The sequence below is a fragment of the Protopterus annectens genome, chromosome 5.part0 (assembly GCF_019279795.1).
Source record: "Protopterus annectens isolate FY-2018-M chromosome 5.part0, PAN1.0, whole genome shotgun sequence".
Lineage (NCBI taxonomy): Eukaryota > Metazoa > Chordata > Ceratodontiformes > Protopteridae > Protopterus > Protopterus annectens.
The window spans coordinates 1,643,651,305-1,643,674,682 of record NC_056735.1 but is presented as its reverse complement, the minus strand read 5'-3'; the positions used below and the strand labels follow the sequence as shown (position 1 = coordinate 1,643,674,682).

The 23,378-nt window shown below is 37.3% G+C and overlaps 1 protein-coding gene across 1 annotated transcript in view; it reads right to left on the bottom strand.

The window, feature by feature from the left end:
- The window catches only part of URB1 (URB1 ribosome biogenesis homolog), a 1,941,236-nt gene that overhangs the window by 382,274 nt on the left and 1,535,584 nt on the right, over positions 1–23,378 (bottom strand). The window contains exon 32 of the mRNA XM_044071429.1: positions 8,956–9,067. Within this exon, the coding sequence (XP_043927364.1) occupies positions 8,956–9,067 (112 nt within the window). The remainder of the gene's footprint in view (positions 1–8,955; positions 9,068–23,378) is intronic.

The window sequence follows — 23,378 nt, the reverse complement described above, 5'->3', positions numbered from 1 at the left end:
ATAGAAAGGACTAAATTTCATAGAAATAATCTAATTTGTACAAACGATACATGCAGAATAATGTTCAACAGAAAGAATGAAGTTTAACGCATAAGGTAAGAAATGAGCAATTTATGTAAAGCCGATAAATGAATGACAATTGATAAAAAGAAAAATATATACATATCACATAATAATGTATACTATTATAATGGTTAGTTTTATTTTCTATTCATGTATGTGAACGATGCTGCAACTTAAAATGTGAAGATTTAATGAAGATGTGTTTACAGACACACACACACACACTTTTCTGATAACCTCAGCACAGACAGTAGACTGGCTGCACTCTTTGGCTATCCAAAGCTCTGGAAGTCTGGACGGATGGAACTCCACCTGCAGCTAAATCCCATCAATAATAAATCATGATGCAGCAGTGATCCTTAAGAAACATCTACATATAAAGTAATGCAGACTAGTAGTACCAGGAATTTATATTTATTTAGATTTGTGTTGTAGTGTACTGCAATATATTAATAACAAAACTGGAAAACAAGTTAAGAATATTAACTTACCCGGTCTTAACATCTGCTGGGATACTTTAGCAACATAAACTGCCAAGGAGAATGTAAACCGGAAGTTCTGCTGTCTAACCCCATTCTTTACAGTATCCATCAAGTACAGCAACTGTAATCAAACACAACAGAAAAACAAATAATAGATAAAACATCCAAGTTCTTTAACACATACAGCTCTGCTTGTGCTGCTGTATCTTACATTAAGCTCCAAGTGATGACGGTAACCAAGAAAGAAAACATATCTTGCTTTACATCACATAAATAATAAAACTTCACATAAATAAAACTTCGGTGTTTTAACAAAGCCAGGTTTTTATAAAATAGCACTCTTTGTACAATAAGATGACAATGTTTAAAGCTTCTTAAATGGGCATTGTACAAGGAAACTTGCTCTTTGAAAGATTATGACATTTTCTGTATACACAAAATGTTACAAATATATGCCTTGACTCTCCGTAGCACACTATAACATCCATTCTTCTATTATGAAGGGAAAGGCATTATTAATTTTTCAGAAGCAAGACAGGGTTTAAAACATACATCCATGAGCCAAAAAGAAAGGTTATGGCACAGCATCTGTAAATTGATCTGCTCAAAGGCATCCAGTGGCAGATTATGGTAGTGTGCACTTGTTATCTTTCTTCTAAGATAACCTAAAATATTTTTAATTGCAAAAATCACGCCCGTCTCCCCTTTTTAAAATTTTAATTAAAACCTAAAAGTGCAAGAACCGGGGAGACTTAATTTCATTGGAAATCAGAATCCAAAAAAAACAACTTCCCCCAAATAGGATCCGTTACCTTCGGTTAAGCTCGAATGTTTAGTTTTCTCCCCAATTATTTTATTCCTTCCACTTTTTTTCAAGTATTAACCCAAATTTCCTGGGCCTACAAATTAAAAATTTAAAAGTTTATTTCCCGCTCAAACAGAAGACTTTGGTTTTAAGTTTAATATGCTGTTAAAAAGAATGAACAAAAAGTAAAGAAAACCAAAATCATATTAAATTAAAAAATAAAAATAAAAAATAAAAAATAATTTTTAAGAAAGGGACCCAAAACAGAGCCTTTTTGGAAAATTGAAAGAAAATTTTTTTAAAAGAAATTTTTTCCTGCTTTCCCCCCTTTTTAAAATAAAAACCCTTTTGACCCTGTTTTAGAAAGAATCCTTTTAAATTTTAATTTTATTGGCCGATTAAAACAAAACGTTTTAAATTTAAATGTGAAAACAAAGAAGAAAACCAAGGGAAAAAAACAAACACATATTTAAATATAAAAGCAATCGTAAAAAAATTCCAAATTTTTTTTTTAAGAAATGTAAAAGATTTTATATTTTAAACCTAAATTTTTAGGGATTTAAATAAAATTTTAAAAAAACCAGTAAACCCCCCGTTAACAATGGAAATTTTAAATATCTTCCCAAAATACCTTAATTAAAGTTTTATTTCCCGAAACCCGAAAAAGAGAGTGTGGCCTTAAGTTTTAATTTTCTGTTTAAAAAAGTGCAGCCAAAAAAAAGTAAGGAAAAAAAAAATACCCTTTAAAATAAAAGGGTTTGTAAAATTCCCGGTTTTCCCCCTTCCAAAATTTTTAAAAATCTGGTTACCCTTTTTGGGAAACTTTGTTTGGGTTTCCCAAAAAAGAAAATTTTTTTTCCCAGTAAAACCCCCCTGTTCAGGATTAACCCTTGTGGTTTTGTCAAAAAAGATCCCAATTAACAGATTCTCCTGGTCAGAACAAAAACTTTCCTTTAATTTTAAAATCTTTCAAATGAAGAAACCAAAAAAAACAAATTCAGTTTCAAAAAAAAAAGGCTGGTTTCAAAATTTCCCTTTAATTTTTCCCTTAAAAAAGGAACCGAGTTATTAACCCTTTTGTAAAAATTAAATGTTTATTACTCTAAAAGGGAAAAAAATTCCTAGCTAAACCCCCTGTTAAAAATATTAAATTTAAGGCCCTTCCTTATAATAGTTTAAAAAAACAGTTCTTTTTTTGCCCACTCACAAAAACTGGGCTTTAATTTTAATAAACTGTTTTAAAAAAAATGCAACCAAAAAAGGAAATAAAAAAACTAAAATTCCTTTAAGGGTCAGAATCAAATCGAAAAAATTTCCCCACAGAAAATGGAGAAAGGCTGGGTAAACCCTTTTTTAAATCTGAAATGTTTTATTTATCCTTTGGGAAATTTGTTCCAGTCCACCCCCTTTTCAAGTGAAAAAGTGAACCCTTTGTTAAATGGTTTAATTAATAAATTTATTTCTGCCTGAAAGCAAACCGTGGTTCTTTAATTTAATATGTGTTTAAAAAGAATGAAAAACCCAAGGGAAAAACAAATAAGTTTCCCAAAAAATGAACAATACAGTTCATCCCCAAATAACCCTTTTCCTTAAGCAAATTTTGGAGGGGTAGCCCTTTTGGTTTAAAATCCAAATTTTAAAATTTTTTTAAATAGAAAATTTTTTTTCCAGCTCCACCTCCGTTCCCGTTTTTAATTAAGGCCCTTTTTGCTTGTGGTTTTAAAATAAATCTTTTTCTCCTACTTAGAAAAACTTTCCCCGAAGTTTTAATATGCTGTTAAAACAGAATGCAAGCAAAACACAAGGTAAAGAAAACAAACTACAGTATTCAAAATATAGAAGGCAATACAGTAATACAAAAATAACAGCAAACTAACCTTTCCTTCACAGCAAAGTGTAGCAGAGTCTGGATGAGCCTTTCTGGTAAAGCTCTGAAATGTTTTAGTTTACTCCTTAAATAGAAATTTTAGTTCCTAGCTCCACCCCTCTGTTAACAAGTGATTAACCTTAAGTGACCTCTTCTGTCTTATGAATGAGTCCTTAATTAATCAGTTCTTATTTCTGCCTGACTCAGAACAGAGAGAGCTGTGGTCTCTTTTGAAGTTTTAATATGCTGTTAAAACAGAATGCAAGCAAAACACAAGGTAAAGAAAACAAACTACAGTATTCAAAATATAGAAAGGCAATGCAGAAATACAAAAATAACAGCAAACTAACCTTTCCTTCACAGCAAAGTGTAGCAGAGTCTGGATGAGCCTTTCTGGTAAAGCTCTGAAATGTTTTAGTTTACTCCTTAAATAGAAATTTTAGTTCCTAGCTCCATCCCCTCTGTTAACAAGTGATTAACCTTAAGTGACCTCTTCTGTCTTATGAATGAGTCCTTAATTAATCAGTTCTTATTTCTGCCTGACTCAGAACAGAGAGCTGTGGTCTCTTTTGAAGTTTTAATATGCTGTTAAAACAGAATGCAAGCAAAACACAAGGTAAAGAAAACAAACTACAGTATTCAAAATATAGAAAGGCAATACAGAAATACAAAAAATAACAGCAAACTAACCTTTCCTTCACAGCAAAGTGTAGCAGAGTCTGGATGAGCCTTTCTGGTAAAGCTCTGAAATGTTTTAGTTTACTCCTTAAATAGAAATTTTAGTTCCTAGCTCCACCCCTCTGTTAACAAGTGATTAACCTTAAGTGACCTCTTCTGTCTTATGAATGAGTCCTTAATTAATCAGTTCTTATTTCTGCCTGACTCAGAACAGAGAGAGCTGTGGTCTCTTTTGAAGTTTTAATATGCTGTTAAAACAGAATGCAAGCAAAACACAAGGTAAAGAAAACAAACTACAGTATTCAAAATATAGAAAGGCAATACAGAAATACAAAAATAACAGCAAACTAACCTTTCCTTCACAGCAAAGTGTAGCAGAGTCTGGATGAGCCTTTCTGGTAAAGCTCTGAAATGTTTTAGTTTACTCCTTAAATAGAAATTTTAGTTCCTAGCTCCACCCCCTCTGTTAACAAGTGATTAACCTTAAGTGACCTCTTCTGTCTTATGAATGAGTCCTTAATTAATCAGTTCTTATTTCTGCCTGACTCAGAACAGAGAGAGCTGTGGTCTCTTTTGAAGTTTTAATATGCTGTTAAAACAGAATGCAAGCAAAACACAAGGTAAAGAAAACAAACTACAGTATTCAAAATATAGAAAGGCAATACAGAAATACAAAAAATAACAGCAAACTAACCTTTCCTTCACAGCAAAGTGTAGCAGAGTCTGGATGAGCCTTTCTGGTAAAGAATAACTGCTGAAAATGACTTCCAGTGTATTTCATTTTTTTTTTGCAGGGGACAAGCCCTGCTACACCCTCATGGTGCAGGGGGGGGGGACTACCAAACTATAAAACATATGTATTAACTCCCATGGTCACAAAACAGTGGGTGGGTATAAAGTCCATTAGTGTTAAAAATGGATATTTCTTTGCACAAATAGCACTCGCTAAAAAGACCTTGTGTTCAGCTGTTAAGGTCCTGAAATATGCAACACGACTAAGGAATAATAAAGACCCAAGTCAAAAAGGTGCAAAACACAAGCCAAGATTACTGGTAAACTACCTGACTGAGGGGGTATAAGAACTGGTCTAGCATACTTCCCCCAGCTAGACGCAAGACCTTTCCTACTAAGCAAAGTCTGACTGTTGAGTGGAATGATTTCTGGCAAATTTACTCACCGACGAAAAAATAGGAATTCTGGTCTTCTTCTCTGAATTTTGCTGAAGTTATGGAATCAGAGGCAAAGGTGGAAAAACAAAAAAGAAATCTTCCTTGCCAAAAAAAATTAAAATATGTCTAACATCAACTCTCCCTTGCCCTGCTAAGTCATGCAGGACATAAGGAAGACATGTTTTGCCATGTAAAGAGAGGTTTATCTCCTTGCTAATGCACTCTTAGAAGACCCTCACCAGACTGCTCTCCCTTTATCCTGACACTCCAGAAAAGAACTGAAACTGAGAAAGGAGGAGTCTGCAGGCATATTCAGCTCCAAAAGGATGTGAAATACAGTAAGAGAAGTGACCCGGGCCTATGGAACACCTCCACTTTCTGTGCCTGTCTGTGCAGGGTATGAAATCACATGCTGTCCTGTTTGCTCATGTACAGTACCGCAAATGAGTAGTCTGACCACAGCAGGAGGGCTCTGGTATCAACCCCTCCTCAAGAGCATGTAAGGTGAGAAACACTGCTCATCTTGAGATGTGACAGTTTATGTGAAGCCTCCTTTTCTTGACTTCAGAATATTTCTGCATACAGGGGCCCAAAAGAGCTCTCAAACACACGAGCAAAGCACGTCATCAGACATCATGATTCTCAATAAAAATTGGAGAGTTATGGTCATCACTCTACAGTGCAGAAAACAGCCTGATATTAGCAGAATGTCCACAAGCATGATGACGCTGCACCCACTAGCACCCCACTGTCAAAGTACTTCAACCTGCAGGCATGTGACTGGGAAGATGAAGACCACCATGAGACTAAAGAGGCTGTGCTTGTATGTACTTCTGCATTCTTATGTATGCTGCCAAGCCTATGATTTTTTTGGGTGCTTGTTAGGGCAAGAGTGACTGACACTGAAGTGTGTCCACCTCCACCCCACTAAATGCAACCATATACAAAGGGAACAACACAGGACTTCTTTCAGATTACGGTGACCCCTGAACAACTTAAGGACCCAAGCGGGGGCCGCTACCAGGAAGTCATTTGAGACCAACAGAAAGAATAATCCATGAAAAAAGACATATTGGCATGGTGGATCACCCCCCAGCTGAGCATTCCCATTCCCCCACCAGCTCCTTCAGACACAAGAACCACTATACAAAGACATGTCATTTAGGCTGTAATCAAGGCTTTATTGGTTCATGCCACCAAGCTCGGTATCCTTAAGTGTTCACTTGTTGTGAAGGACAGCTCCCATGCTCTGCACTGCAACATTAATTCTGTCTTATTTCCATAACTAGTGTTAAAGGAGAAGGCAGTAGAAGATGAATTCCCTCACTGTGGTGCATATAGCCATGGCAACCATCACTGAGGTATGAAGCTTCAAGTGAATAGCCACCATCCAATAATAAATACATTCTAAGTCAACAATTGAATGACTAATGATGCAAACAAATTCCTAGCGGAAGGACAGATATAGATATGTGTTGGCAACAAAATGACAACACAGGATTTTCTTTCAAATAATGTGTCCAAGGGAAAGCAAGTACACAATAAATAAAGGACCCAAAATACAACCACATGGAACACTACAGATGACAGGGTAGGTAGCACAGGAATTAACCCCTAACACTACTCTATGGGTAAGCCAAGACCGGCAGGAGGCAAACCAATCCAGAACCACGCATAAGATAATGGAATAAGTCTGTAATCAGTCCAAAACAATCCCATGATCCATTACATCAGAAGCTGATAAAAGATCCAGCCAGACCAAGACAGAGTAACAATGCTGGTTCCTCAGCATTAGGACAGAGCTAAAAGGTCCTATGAGGACTGCTTTGGTACTATGTTTTGAATGAAAGCCAACTTGAACAGATCATATAACTCACTCTCATAAACAGGCATTCAGTTGCATACAGTCTGCCTTACACAAGACCTTACCCCAAAAAGGGAGATCGGGGAATGGTCTACAACTGCCTAGATCATCAACATCTAACAGATACTTATTTAGGGTGAGAGTAACCAAAGTCTCTATTAATACTGATAGAAAACCCCCATCCCAAATATAGGCACTAACAATATTGTATATGTATGGGCTTACCTCATCCAAATAGGATAAAACCAGCCTAAAAGAAAAGGAATCTAAATCATGGGAAGTTGTGCTAATGGAGAAAACCACAATATAACTGGGAAGTAGAAAGTTGTACCAAATTGAAAAGGGATACATCTCCCTGGGGTCAACTGTTAGCCATTCTGGAACATTACAGGCAAGCCCCCAACCTAACTGCTGAAAGCTTGACAGTAAAAAGTGAATGGTTAGAGGACATTCTTCATATGAAATAGATTTTGTAGTCCAACAGTCTGAACTGCACTGCACCACTTGCTGATGACCTGAAAAAATGCAGCTAGTCCAGCTTGCTCATTCATAGATATCCCAAGATAAGTGCTGACTTCTTAAAGGTGGCCTTTGCCTGGTAAAAGGAATAATAATTACTCACAACAAACAGAGATCATACTACCTCAGGTGAGCATGTTAAAGTCTTGCACTGCACCAGTCTCAGATCAGGCAATTCCACCTCAGGTATACAAATCTTGAAGCAAAGAAGGGAGTGGTCAGGATCAAGTTGCACGTTATACCACCAAGCCAATGGACATGACCCCCAGGACATGATCAAGTTCAATATAAAGTCAAGAAAATGGACAGCAGAGGTGACCATATGAGCCACGTGCTGAACATCAGGTTCATATACAATGTATTGATTCAATTCTAATCTCAGCAACTACCTTAAGATGAAAACAGTTTGTAGTTGTCAAAATAATTAAATGCAATCTGCATTGTCAGAGGACTGCAGTTCTGACATTTGAAAGTAATTTTTAACCTCGCTACTATGTGGATATTGTGATTTACTGTTAACTTTGTTGCTGTGATAATCATTTTTTGAACGCTTTTTTACATTTATGTTACAAGGCTATAAGTGAAAATGGGTTCTTCAGTCCAGTCTACTAACCATAATTAATTCAATAAATTATTATTATTTTACTTCACACAAAAACAATTAAATATGGTAAAGGCTGCACTCCTTTTTTCTGTCAAACATTATACTTTTCTTTACGCAGTACTTGGACAGAAGTGCTGAGGAAACAAACAGTTGAAGATAATTAAATTATTCTTTTGAACTGGAATATATAATACAAATTGCCTAGACATAAGTAAGGGCTTACTAAGTTTAATGCTGCTGGCTTCCAAAAAGGAATTACTAGAAAATGGAAGTCGAAATGTAAACCAAATGTAAAAGAGGTACTGAATACTGTAAAGGCCATAAAAATAACTGCAGGCTGGATTAAAATAATAGAAAGGACTAAATTTCATAGAAATAATCTAATTTGTACAAACGATACATGCAGAATAATGTTCAACAGAAAGAATGAAGTTTAACGCAAGGTAAGAAATGAGCAATTTATGTAAAGCCGATAAATGAATGACAATTGATAAAAAGAAAAAATATATACATATCACATAATAATGTATACTATTATAATGGTTAGTTTTATTTTCTATTCATGTATGTGAACGCATGCTGCAACTTAAAATGTGAAGATTTAATGAAGATGTGTTTACAGACACACACACACACACTTTTCTGATAACCTCAGCACAGACAGTAGACTGGCTGCACTCTTTGGCTATCCAAAGCTCTGGAAGTCTGGACGGATGGAACTCCACCTGCAGCTAAATCCCATCAATAATAAATCATGATGCAGCAGTGATCCTTAAGAAACATCTACATATAAAGTAATGCAGACTAGTAGTACCAGGAATTTATATTTATTTAGATTTGTGTTGTAGTGTACTGCAATATATTAATAACAAAACTGGAAAACAAGTTAAGAATATTAACTTACCCGGTCTTAACATCTGCTGGGATACTTTAGCAACATAAACTGCCAAGGAGAATGTAAACCGGAAGTTCTGCTGTCTAACCCCATTCTTTACAGTATCCATCAAGTACAGCAACTGTAATCAAACACAACAGAAAAACAAATAATAGATAAAACATCCAAGTTCTTTAACACATACAGCTCTGCTTGTGCTGCTGTATCTTACATTAAGCTCCAAGTGATGACGGTAACCAAGAAAGAAAACATATCTTGCTTTACATCACATAAATAATAAAACTTCACATAAATAAAACTTCGGTGTTTTAACAAAGCCAGGTTTTTATAAAATAGCACTCTTTGTACAATAAGATGACAATGTTTAAAAGCTTCTTAAATGGGCATTGTACAAGGAAACTTGCTCTTTGAAAGATTATGACATTTTCTGTATACACAAAATGTTACAAATATATGCCTTGACTCTCCGTAAGCACACTATAACATCCATTCTTCTATTATGAAGGGAAAGGCATTATTAATTTTTCAGAAGCAAGACAGGGTTTAAAACATACATCCATGAGCCAAAAAGAAAGGTTATGGCACAGCATCTGTAAATTGATCTGCTAAAGGCATCCAGTGGCAGATTATGGTAGTGTGCACTTGTTATCTTTCATATACAGTAAGATACACAGTAAAGGATATTTATGTAGATATGCAAAACTCATCTGCTTTTCTGCATCTCCTGCTTTAAGATAATTTAATTAATACCAATAATAAGTGCATTAGTTAACCTGGGTATCTGTTTTTTTCACTGTAATGTTCAGGCTGGTGGTTTATTTAAGCTCAGCATATCCGTGAAACAGTGATTAAACAACAGTTGAGCCCACAAATAGGACTCACAGTTACTCTACAGGACTTAAGCTCAGACATGTTAATGAGCTTCTTCTCTGCCCAAGGTTCATGGTTTGATTCCTTCCACTTTCATTTGCAAGTCACTTAACCACAGATTGCTGCTAGGTCACTCACAAATTGAGACAACTGTGAATAGTGGACTTTCCCAGTCAACAAAAAATGCAACTATTTAGGTAAAAACAACAGTGCTGTTAAGCTTAAAGAGAGTATCTTAATTTTGTATAGCTATACCAATCCCTTCAATTTATATTGTATTTTATATATATATATATATATATATATATATATATATATATATATATATATATATATATATATATATAAGAAAGGGCAACCAATGACACAAGCCACCGTCCAGCAAAATGAAACGAAAATTTATTAAGCAACACTCTTTTCACTGCTTTTCATCCTGTATGAATCACAAAACTTCTTCCGACAAAGTGTTTTCAGATGGCAATGCTTATAAATACTGGTAATTAAACAATTAAGGACGATTAAATACTTAAAACAGTTATTCAGTAAATGGATAGCAAAAAAACACTTACGTAAATGTGTAAAAACGTCAGTACATAAATACAAGCAATCAACCACCACTTCTCCCAAAATAAATGCCCTGTTAAAAACTAAGTTCTATTTTTATTATTATTTATATAGTAAAAATGTTAAAAGCATTACAAATATATAAAATATATAAACCTAAATTTCTATGGGCAGTGTTAAATCAACTTATAAAAATACCATGAACAGCACTGTTAAACAACATAGGACAGTGTTATCTAGTCAGGTTCTTAAACCTCAAAATACACTTAATGGCTAAAGAGTCATTTAACCCAGGGAAACTACTTGCATCCAAGCAGAGTTGCCAAATTAGTTCTAATTTTTCTAGTAGAAGTGACAGTGGGCCACCTCTTATGTTCATTGGAACCATATCTATCCCTTTAAAACTGAACTTGTGTTGGTGGTAGGTTCCTATGTGTTTAGCTAAGGCATTCTCATATTTTTATTAATGCAATACTGGTGTTCATACACACATTCCCGTAACTTCCTGTCGGTTTTCCCGACAGAGAATGCGGGACAGTGGTTGCACTTGGCTAAGTAAACTACCCATCTAGTTTGGCAATCAATCTTGTGGTTGATGTCAAATTTAGTACTTCCCACTACAAAGGAAGATCCCATGGTCATGAACTTACAAAACTTACATGTTACATTTAAACATACCCTTCCTTGTCATAAATGGTATGTTATCCCCCTCCAAAATACCTTTAAGGTTCATGCCTCTTCTGAATACAATTCTAGGCTGGTCTACAAGGCTTTCTCTTAATGTGTTCTCATTAGTTAGGAACCGCTAGTTTTTTAACATTATAGCTTTAATGTTACTGGTATCAACACTAAATGAACAAACGAAGTTCAATTCAGCTGGTAAATTCTCTTGTGTGGAAGTCATAAATAAGCCAGCTTGACCTAAATTTAAAATTGGTTTATAAAAACAGTGTCTCTCTTAGTTTGGACTTCATACATCACTTCCAAAACCATCCTGAGGGGGTACCAACTTTTAATAAACATGTCCTTTAATAGGTCGCATTCCAATAGGAAATCATGCATTCTAGTAACCATTCGGGCTGCTCTAATTGCCCTTTCATGACTGATTTCTTCTGTTACAAGGGGTGACAGCTAGAATAATGGAGAAAGGCATTAGAATAAGTCTCCTTCCTAAAAATTCTAGAGACATAGCAGTCTTTACTATAGTCTTTGGAAAGTTCCATGTCAAGATATGCTATCCTTTCAGTGCAAAAGGAAGATGTGAACTGTAAAAATGTGGTGGTAGAATTAAAGTAAGATAGTAAGTTTCCTGCCTGAGAGAGGTCCCCTTCAAACCAGATGAATATATCATCCAAAAAGTATGTGTAAAAATGGATGTTTTTGTAAATGTCGATAGTATTATTCAATACAAATTAGTTCTCCCAATATGCCATTACTAGGTTGGCGAGGCTGGCCCCACAAGGTGATCCCATCGCTATGCCAACCTTTTGGAGATAGTACTTGTTGTTAAAGGTCACAAAATTACAAGATAAAATAATGTCAAGTAATTCGCCCACCAAGTCCAGTTCCTCACGTGTGGCCCCGTTTTTCGGCATGGTTGCCAAGGCCCATTCCATGCCCTCGGTGTGGGGTACAGAGGAATAAAGGTCTTTAACATCTACTGTTAGAAAATTCCTTTCACCACAGAAAGGCATGCTATTGATTTTGTCCAAAAAAGACCAAGAATCCTTACAAATCTGACTTTCTGGCAGCAAATATTTTTTCATGACAGAATCAGCAACCTTTGCACAAGCATATGTTATGATATTTCTTGCGTCCACTAGGGGACGCATCGGGGGGTCCTGTAAATTCTTGTGGATTTTTGGAATGCAAAAAAATATCGGTATCCTTGGAGCTGGCATGCTAAGGTAGCTAAACGTGTGCATCAATTCGGGCTTCAATTAACATGTCATTAATATATGAGTTGATCCTGTTATATGCAGTGTTCATCTCACTTCTGGATACTTCCTCGTATGAAACTGTAGTAATAATTCTGGTCATTCTATCCACATAGTCCTCCTTGTTCATAATAACTAAGCCTCCCCCTTTGTCAGGTTGCATGATCCTAACTGGGGCTTCCTGTAAGGTTTTGAGCATGCTTCTCTCATATTGAGTTATGTTAGGTTTTATAGTATATGTCTGGGGTCTCTGCTGTAATGCATTACGAATGTCAAGTTCACATATCTGTTCAAATAATAAAATGGCAGGATGGAGAGGGGGATTGTACACACTAGAAATGTAAAAATTAGTTTTCGGACTGTTGTTATGGCCCAATAATATTCTTAAGTTCAAGTTCCTGACAAAACTCTTAAGATCTATTAGTGTCCTGGCTACATCCGCCCAGGTTGTAGGTACAAACTTGAATCCTTTAGATAATAAGTCCACCAGTTCAGGCGCAATGTCAAGGTCAGAGTAGTTAAAGATTCTGAAGTCTTTACTAGAGTTGAAAATTAATTTACAGTTAACATTTACATTAGAGTTAACAACCGTTGAGAAAGAAGTTATTTCTTCCGATTCTTGTTCTTGCTCTGTTTCTGGGCTCGAACAAGGCTGTGGTTGACAGCCCTGTTCTGAAAACTTGTATTGTTAATAGATGTATGGTTAGACAATTCGCCTGGTGGATTGTTATTACTTCTAGTGTGCATACGTTCACTTCTTCTTGTTTTGTTAGCTACTGTTGCATTATAGTTGGTTTCTGGTGGTTCTTCTTCCTCAGGGAAAATATTTGACAGCGTCTTGTAACCCTCTAGCCCCAGTAAGGTAATTCCCTTGAGAAGTTGGTGGTTTGGGGTAAGCAGACCCTTGCCTATAATCCTTAAGGTCCCGATTCAGTTTCTTAACTTTAGTAGCTTTCAGCTTGTTCAAATGTTGGTCAATACTGTTGTAAATTCTTTCATAGTCAAACCGGTAACGTATAAACTGGTCTAGTCTGACAGAATTATCCAACAAAGCTGTCTCCTGAATCCATGTATTAATGCTGTTTTGATAGTGGGTACACAAAAGTTCAGGTAATTCAAACCCATGTTTGTCAAACAAACAAATTCCTTATGGAATAAAGAACCCTCGGCCAGCCCGCTCGGGTATTGCCATTACCTAAGCCCTTTTGGTATAATTTTTAACCGTAAACATTCACGGAAATAAGCAACTTCTGGTTGCAGTTTCCTCAATTTGACTAATTTTTGGTCAAATTCTTGTAATTTAAGAGATAAATCAGTACCTGTAGTTCCCGGGAATTCTTGATTGTTGCCCTGTGAATGGCCATTGAAAACAAATGGTCTTTCGACCCAATTTCCAAATACAAAGGGTTCTTGAGTGCTGTTATGGGTGTCTCTTCCCATTTGGTGTATGTTCGTAACGCCAACATCCAAAACAACTTGGCCGTTGCAGTTGCTTCCCAAATTGGAACATAATCTGGGTGCTGCTGCTCTTTGTTCCGATGTTGTATTCCTCAAATGGTGGAGGTTGTTGTCAACAATAGGATGGATGGGCGCTAGTAAGACCAGGAGAAGTTGAAAGTCTCGAGCCCTCAGTATTATGTTGGGAGCCGAATTGCTCGGCTGGCTGTACTGAATCCAGTCTCCTTGATAAGGAGTCTACCTTCCGTGTCAACCACTCGATTAGTGCTGTTAAATTTCCACATTCTTCACTCGGGCTGGATGTTATGGGAGTGCTTGTAACTGTTTCCCTGGCCATAAATAGACAAACCATTCCAAGGCAGTAAGACAAAAAACAACTGAAACAAATGAAAGGGCAACCAACGACACAAGCCACCGTCCAGCAAAATGAGAAGTGTTGGTTGATTACTTGTATTTATGTACTGACGTTTTTACACATTTACGTAAGTGCTTTTTTGCTACCCATTTACTGAATTGCCTTTTTAAGTATTTAATCGCCCTTAATTGTTTAATTACCAGTATTTATAAGCATTGCCATCTGAAAACACTTTGTCTGAAGAAGTTTTGTGATTCATACAGGATGAAAAGCAGTGAAAAGAGTGTTGTTTAACAATAAATTTTCATTTCATTTTGCTGGACGGTGGCTTGTGTCATTGGTTGCCCTTTCATTTGTTTTTTGTCTTACTGCCTTGGATTATATTTTATATATATATATATATATATATATATATATATATATATATATATATATATATATATAAATAAAAAGTACTGAAACTAACATTTTCTGTTACCTTTACTCTCAAATCTAGACTGATGGAAAAGGAAACAGACCTAAATGCAAAACACAAGGAAAATGTTTTAGGGGATAATTATCCTGATGATGAACAATGCTGAATAATGGGAGAACACCATGACCAGGTATTAAAATGCACTAAGCGTCATAGGCTAGGTGTGCCATTGCAATGAATGCTATTTTATGCAGACTGGAGTAAAGTCTTCCCATTATTGTATCATTTTCTGCTCAAAAACCTCAGTATTACAAAGTACTGAGAATAAAAAGGTTAAGGTTTATGTAAGTGGGTAAAAATTGTAAGGCCACTGCTTCACTCTGAATTCTGAAAGATGGTTCCCACTCTTTGTAACAGCATCTCTACTATTAATACAGTAAGTTACTTATTGCGTAATGAAGGCAATTGTCCACCACTTATACGCAGATTACAAATTAGAGAACAGGTTTATTTCCTGAGAAGTAATAACGACATCCTGCTGCACAGGCAATCTTTCTCTCTTGCAACCTGTGGAATTGCGCACTCTAAATTAGCGCCAGTATTGTGGTGAGATTAGAAATAAAGAAATACTGTTGTCCAAACAAACAAAAATAAAAAAAATAATAAAAATGAAGTCATCTGTTTTCAGAACAAATGTAAATGCTACAAAGATCCTGGCTCCCTACTGAAATGTCGGTACTCGAATTGCCGAGTGCCAACAAGCTGAAAAAAAAGACAGAAAACCCAGAGAACAACAAATATCAAAAATCACTCTTCTTTAAATTTCTTTTTGTAGAGGACAAGCCCCCTACACCTGAACTTATATATACTAACTCTGAGATTACCATAACTTGGAGAAAAGGGGATATTTCCAAGAAATGGCACCTTGGACTTGGTATATGTAAGTCCGTTTTTTGTTCATTCAGTCTGTACTTCGGAACTCACTCTAGCAGGTCCCAACATTTCAAACGGTTACCAGTTAACCCATAACTGCAGGAAGACAACAATATGAACCTTGCCTAGAATACAACTATATAATGGGTGAATACAAACAAACTGTTTTCTGGATTGCGATATGCATTAGTGCCAGCTGCTAGGCAATGTTTTCTCTCCCTGTGTACATGGCTGTATATACTATATGTTTTTTTTTTTTATATTCTATGATACAAGGATAATATACAAGTGTTGTATGTATGAAAATTCCTTTGCTTTGTACATTTTCTCCAAACTAACCGAATGGGTGTACACCACCTTTGCACACATTATTCAATCACACTATTCAATTAAGGGATAGTTCTTGGCTCCTATTTCAGGACTTGCATTAAGATAGTGATAATTTTGTAAATTATTTTTTTCAGCATAATTTCCACTGTATATATACATTTTATTTTTGTTTATGCCATCACTAATCTATACTTGTCTTATTGTATTATGGGATTTCTGTCCGTTCACTGAATGCAGGTTCACAGGTGTGTACTAGGCTAATGACCACTGGGGCCTTTATAAGCCTAGCCATGCAACCCAAATACATCTCATGGGCTATTTTGCCTTACAGGTTGTTTTAAGGGGTGTATGTTAGTTAGGGCATGATTTAACTGCTGCCTCTGTCCATTAAAAACACAGGTGTCAGACCAGGGATGAAGTTCCGATTTTCCTTCCAATGGTCCAGGTTATGCTTGAATAAGGTTAGGGAAGCCTCTGCTTCACATGGGTGAGAAGCATATTCCACAGAATAGGAATAGTCTCAGGTACATACCTGTCCTTCCAACAACTCCTATTTAAAACTGCAATCAAAGTTTAAATCCCTGGATCCAGTAGTTCTAATACTGTTTGGCTTGCAGATATGCAAAAAGTCCATCAGGGCAGGATCCAGAGATGCCTTGTATGCCAGGCATAAATCGTCTCTCAACAGTCTGTAGGAAAGATAGGGCTTTGAAGCGAGTTGCATAGGGCACTGTTATGCCATGCATTTCTTTTTTGTGAGGAACTTCTGGGGATGTACCAGCTGTTGCAAATGCCAGTACATACCAGTGGGAGCGTTATACTTAATGATGGTTTTGATGAGGGCTGAATAGTGGCATGATGTCATGCCTTTACTTATAAGTTGAGTGCCAAGGAATGATTCTCTTACTACATTAGACACATGTTGTTGAAAGGCAGGATACTATCTATACGAGTCCAAAAATCCCCCAGTACTCTGTCTACGTTTAGGGGTGTTTTATTGATGAATTATGTTTACCACGTTGGCCAACTTCCCAAAAGATACTGTTAGGCACTTCTTGGAACTGAGCTTTAAGCTGTGGCTTTGTCACTGGTCATTTGTCTGTGTTGGATATTCCCGTAAAATGTTAGTATTGTGCAGGGTTTCTGTGATTGCTCCCAACTTGCAATCTGCACACTTAGTGAGCCAGAAGCCCTTGGCATAGGCCTTGACGTCCACGAAACAGATGCTAAAGAGGAGCAGACCCTGGACAAAGCCCTGTGTGATTCCACTAATGACAGGCAGCTTTGTAGAGGTGGTCTCTCCAATCCTAACCTTCTGGGTCTTATCTCTGAGGCAGCTGGCTATTCAGTGGGTTACACAGGGTTTATGTCTAATTCCAGGAGTTTGTTTACAGTGGAATGCGTACACTAAAAACCTTTTTCAATGTTCTATGTAAATTCATAACCCTTAGGAGAGTTTCTTGGAATTTTGTCCCCAAATAATAAGGTTTAAACTTATCTTTTTGTGTTGTGACAGTTTACATTTATATTTAATACAAAAGTTTTGCTAGCTGTGCTGTGAGGTACTCTTATTTTCTTTTAAATGATCACTTAAGTAATTAAAAATGCAGTTTAGTATCCAGTCAAGTATGGATTCTTGAAGCTTCCTGGAAGTAATAACAAAATTATGCTGTATGCTGCTCCTGAAATCTAGTTGGGAAATTGAAATGATGTCCATTCTAAATTTATGTCAGAGCCAAATAAGTCCCCTTTCAAGGTTTTATGGAAAAAATCAAACTTTCTGTAATGTCAGTTGTCTGCATACAAAAATCCTGATCAGAGTTCCATGTCTGCAAACACTGGTTGCATTGTACAGAACCATTTTTCTTGTTAGTGCAATGTGGCTTATCTTCAGATATTTAGTGAAAGGACTATTGTATCCTTTTAGAAAACCACTAAGATCATCACTTTTCTGCTTGCTGATATTTTCCCAGCCTTAAGCAATTCACAAGTATTTCACGGGTCTATGTCGCATCAGCTAACTGCCACACTGTAAAACGTCATCTCGTTGAAAATGCAGGCCGTCAAACTCCAAACCCCCACTAATTATGCATACCAACTCCAAGATCACACTACAGTGGAGAAAAGGGCAAATTTCCTGATCTGTACTGTAATGCAATCTCAGTTAAAATGATTCGATGGCCTGCATTGTAGACAACATGATACATTCGACAATGTGGCTGTTGGCTGATATGACACAGACCCATATTTCCCACATTCAGATTAAAAAATATATACATTTTAACAATTAATACTTATTATGACTGGCATACTAATTTAAGCACAGAGTAACTTCCTTTAGCAAAATCATCTGTTCTGGATAAGCAATTAATTATAAAATCAGTCAATAACTTATCATCTTTAAAAAAAAATAATAAAAAAAAATAACATCATCTTTTTATTTTGCATTAGCTTATAATTATGTACCTTCAGTGAGGATCCTGACATCTCAAATGGTTACCTTTGTTAAGACAGTGTTACCATTTTAACTTTGTTAAAGCTTGATAATCGATACTAAATATACCAGCTTACTGATGGAGTCATGTTGTTTCATGTTGGTTTGGTGTTTCCTACATTTTAACACTGCCCTGGGACTATTTACAGGTTTTTATATATTTTTATACATAATTTCTGAGTCTGACCACATGGGGTCTAGCATCTTAAAGTGATCCTGATTGTTTAGTCTTCCTCTAGGTGTCTCACAATGCAGTGCTTGCCTGTAAAAAATTATATCACACAGGCCTCTCTCTTCCTAAAGCTCCTGTCTCTGCATTGATTTTACATGCATACACTGCTGTCTTTCAGTCAGTCAGTTTTAAGTAACATTGCATGCTGTACAGTGACTACTTAAAACACAAACAGTACAAATGCCACAGAACAGACGTTCAAAGTGATTTTTAATGCTGCTTCTTTTTAGAATGGCTAAACTGCAGTCTTTTGTGAAGCTTGAATTGTCCTACTTTGACTCATCTCCCATCCCCTTTCACACCTATCTTCCTTAGCTGTCAAAGTGCTTAGGGTCATTTGAGCTGTTACCTGCTGTGATTGACAGCTAACAGCAGAAGACTTGACTCATGCACTGTTTCCTTGTTCTAGCGTTTACTTTCTGTATGGGTAGGGGGAGGACCAGGGAGCTGTGACATCACAGCACAGGTGGGTTTTTAGGACGGTTGTGGCGATGTCAGTTTGGGGAGGGAATTAGCCAGAAAACCACCTGTATTCATTGGCCTTGGTGACATTAATGAACTGGGCACTACAGCAAGCATTTCCAGGCTGGGATAAAAGTTTTTTGAAAATGCAACCATTGTTCTAGTGGAGAAAAACAGTTGAGTTAAAATATTTTAAATGCTGCATTGTTTTTTATTCATAGCATTGACTGTAAATATAGAGAAAAATGATGGAGCAATTGAGCATTTAATAACAGAATCTTGTTACTGTCCTTTAACAACCTCTTCATCAAAGAGCAACAAAAATATCCAAACAAAAAACTGTCAATTCATTCCTCTATCCCCAAAACAGGAACACCACTACAAAATACTAGAGAAAGCAAAATGTTTCTAGGTAAGAGAAAGAGAAGTGAACTTCTACCAGCCTCTCAGCTTTACAAATTTTTATGCAACCAAACACTTCCACCACTGACATCCAAACTAATATGACCCTCACCTATCTACAGCCTCGGGAATCTCCAAATCTCTCCTTCCTCTCTGCAGGCATCCAACACCAAACTTCATTGCACACACCACAGCTTCTCAATTCATGGTCCCAAACTTTGGGAATCTTTCACCTTCTGTTTCAAGCAAGCATCACCTTTACTCTCAAGTCTAATCAAAGCTCAAGGCACAACTCAAAGAAGCAGACAAATGTCAATGCCACATCTCTGGCAACATTGCATAATCCCCTTCCTTTGCTCCCACCCTCATCAGGTCTACAAATTTAAACCATACACCTAACCACTGGACAAGGGCCTAAAGTGATTAGAATCATGTTGTTATAATTCTTCCCGTATTTTATTTCACTCTATGTCTAAACTATTGTGTGTACTACACTGTTTTCTCTATTGCTGTCCTCACCATTGTGCATTGCACTAATCTATTCTTCTAGAATGCATCCTGGGCTGAGATTAAAACTGGCCATTTGTGATCAATGCTCTATCCTGTCTAACAACTTCATATAAAATAAAAACTACTCAAGTTAATTTTACTATTCATCTCATAAGCACTTCACACAACTAATAATATGATGCACTTAAACCAGATAACAAAACAAAGAAATACAGTGAGTTCTCATATTAATTATACAACTCGAATAAAGTCATAACTTTTAGAAATCTGAGCAATGTACAACAAAAGTTACGGCCAATCAAGCCTATCTGGACAAAAAAATAAGCAAATTACAAATGGAACTATATTCTTACCATCTAGTATTTTAAATAGTCTGCAGAAATGAATGAAGTTTCACAAACTTTTTAAGGTATGTTCAGTCAATATCTTTTAGCTGTAGATATAAATAATACAATAAAATGAAGGCTGGCAAGCAGACGTACACCATCAGAAGAGTCAGGAAAGATTTTGAGAACTGTTAGTCCTGCTTCAGTTGAGTAAAGCTGGTAAGGTAGATGACAACTGACTAAATGTAACTGAATGGTGCTTTAAAATGTCAAAACCAAAATCTTAAAGGCTGGCAAACAATGTAAACTCCTCAGTACAGGTTTGTCATGGCAGAACTCAGACATACTAGAAATTATCTTGGCTTAAAAATTTGGCATTTATCTGATGTAGATACGGCCAACATCACAAAGCCCATGACAAAGAAAAGTGCAATAATCCAATCTAGTTGAAATTAATGCATAAATAGCTGTTTGAAAATGTTTGGAGAAAAGATCCTTAATCTTAGAGCTATTCTTAAGGTGAAACTAGGAGGTCTGCACAACTGCTACCACTTGCTTTTAGAGTTAACTAACAATCATGACATATTTCCAAAGTTTCAACATGAGAAACAAACTCCAGCTTAGTTCCGCCACAAAGATAGCGGCAACAAAATAAGAACATTAGAGGAACAGACAATGGCATGCACTGAAAACCCTTATTGTTTATTTAATTTTGGTTGATATTATTCCATGCAGTCAGTCTCAGTAGCTCAACAGTTACAGCACTCATCTTTTGTGCAGAAGACGGGAGGTTCTACTCCCACATTAGCTGGTTGGATTCATTTTTTTCCAATACTAAAACCGCAGTGCAGTATAAGAGTGGGTGCTGCACTCTTGTGTGTGTCATCCTTTGGATGAGACGTTAAATCAAGACCCCCATCTGCCTGAATTGGTAGTAGTTCAGTCAGATGCAAAAGATGCCATGATACTTATCGAAAAGAGTACGGGAAGTTCTAAGTGCCCTGGCTAAATTTCCCCCATCAGTCTGAATAGCTCCTTGGATATCACCTTTAAAGAGGCCTACTGGACCTTCTGGGACTAACCTGATCAACAAAGCGCAAAATAATAAATCTAAAAATAAAACAGAGGTGTTAATGCCTTTTAAGCAGTTTTAAAAGGAAGTTGTAGTTATACTGTGATACTGACAGAATGAAAGGTACAGATGAATACAATCAGCATAACAATGATAACGAAGAACTCTTTTACAATAGTAGCTCTCAGTGGGAACATATGAACAGTACAAAGACAAAATTAATTCTTGTGGTACTCCACATTTTACAGGGTAATAACGTCAAGATGAATTCTGACCACTAACTACTCTAAGCCCTCAATTCACCAGAAAAGCGGTAAATAATTTTAGGATGACAGAAGCACAAACGCAAAAAGTATGCAAATATTCAGTCAAGAGTTCATGATCAACAACGAAGGCCTCGGACACCGGAGTCAGCTTAGCAGTTCCGGCTCCAGCAGAAGAGGCAACCGGCGACAGGTTGCAAGGCCAAAGGCCTAAGGGACTCGGACTCAAGCAAGGCCTGTGGTTGTACATCTGCAGACTGCAGGGACTGCAAAGGCATCTCACTGGCTACCGCCTGACTGACGACTAACTTATCATCATCTGAGGACTTAGCTTTCCTTATCCTTACGTTTCTTCAGAATATCCAAAGCCTGAAGACCGGCAGACACCATACCAACGAATTTAGGCCAAACTCCAAAATGCCTAGCTAAAATCTTAGCCTGACAAAGGATAGTACGCAGATTAAAGGAGGCACAGAGATCACAATTGGGAACGTTGTGGTCAAGGCCTAAACAAATAATGCAATAGGAATGAAAATCTCTATGGGGAATCTGCTTTCCACAGGTAAGGCAATTATTAACTTTTTCTGACATTCGTTAAGGCAAGAAAAGAGGATCCCCAACGGGGTTACTTAGCTGTAGTAGACTTCAACTCTTGTAGTTGGAAACCAACAAAGGTAAACTGCTGACCAGCACTCGGGAATGAAAAGCTTCTGCTTCGGGCTCCGCAGCAAGGAAGACTGAGGAAGTGATGTCGGCTGCCTCCTTTTGTATCGGACGCTTTGACGTCCTTTACAACCAATGGCAACCAATGTCATTTTTACTTACCTTTGGTATTCTGGCCGACTGATGGCTACTGGGAGCCGGATAACCCATTAGTTAGGACTGCAACATTGAAACACGATGAACAACTGCACTGACCAAACTTATGGTGGTAAGACTTGGAACCAGACTTGCTCTGACGAAGCTTAACGTGGTTAAGACTGGGGGCAAAACCTGTTCTGACCAAGCTGGGTGGTTAGACTGGGAACCAGACCTGCTCTGACCAAGGTTATGGTGTTTAACCTGTGAACCAGAACTCGTCTGACCAAGCCTATGGTAGTTAGACTGGGAACCAGATCTGCTGTAAGCCTATGGTGATAAGACTGGGGGCCAGACTTGCTCTGACAAAACTTACGGTGGTAAGACTGGGGGCCAGACTGCTCTGACAAAACTTACGCTGGTAAGACTGGGGGCCAGACATGCTCTGACCAAGTTTATGGTGGTAAGACTGGGAGCCAGACATGTTCTGACCAAGTTTATGGTGGTAAGACTGGCAGCCAGACATGCTCCGACCCAGTTTCTGATGGTAAGACTAGGGGGCCAGACCTCCTCTGGCCAAGCTTCCGATAAGACTAGGGCCAGACCTCCTCTGACCAAACTTATGGTGGTAAGACCTGGAAACAGATCTGCTCTGACCAAGCTTATGGTGGTTAGACTGAGGGCCACACCTGCTCTGAGCAAGCTTAGTGTGGTTAAACTGGGAACCAGACCTGCTCGGACCAAGCTTATGGTGGTTAGAATGTGAACCAGACCTGCTCTGACCAAGCTTATGGTGGTTAGACTGGGAACCAGACCTGCTCTCACTAAGCCTATAGTGGCAAGACCGGGGGCCAGACCTGCTCTGACTAAGCTTATGATAGTTAGACTGGGAACCAAATCTGCTCTGACAAAACTTAGGGTGGTAAGACTGGGAGCCAGACCTGCTCTGACTAAGCTTATGGTCGAAAGACTGGCACTCAGACATGCTCTGACTAAGCTTACCATGATTAG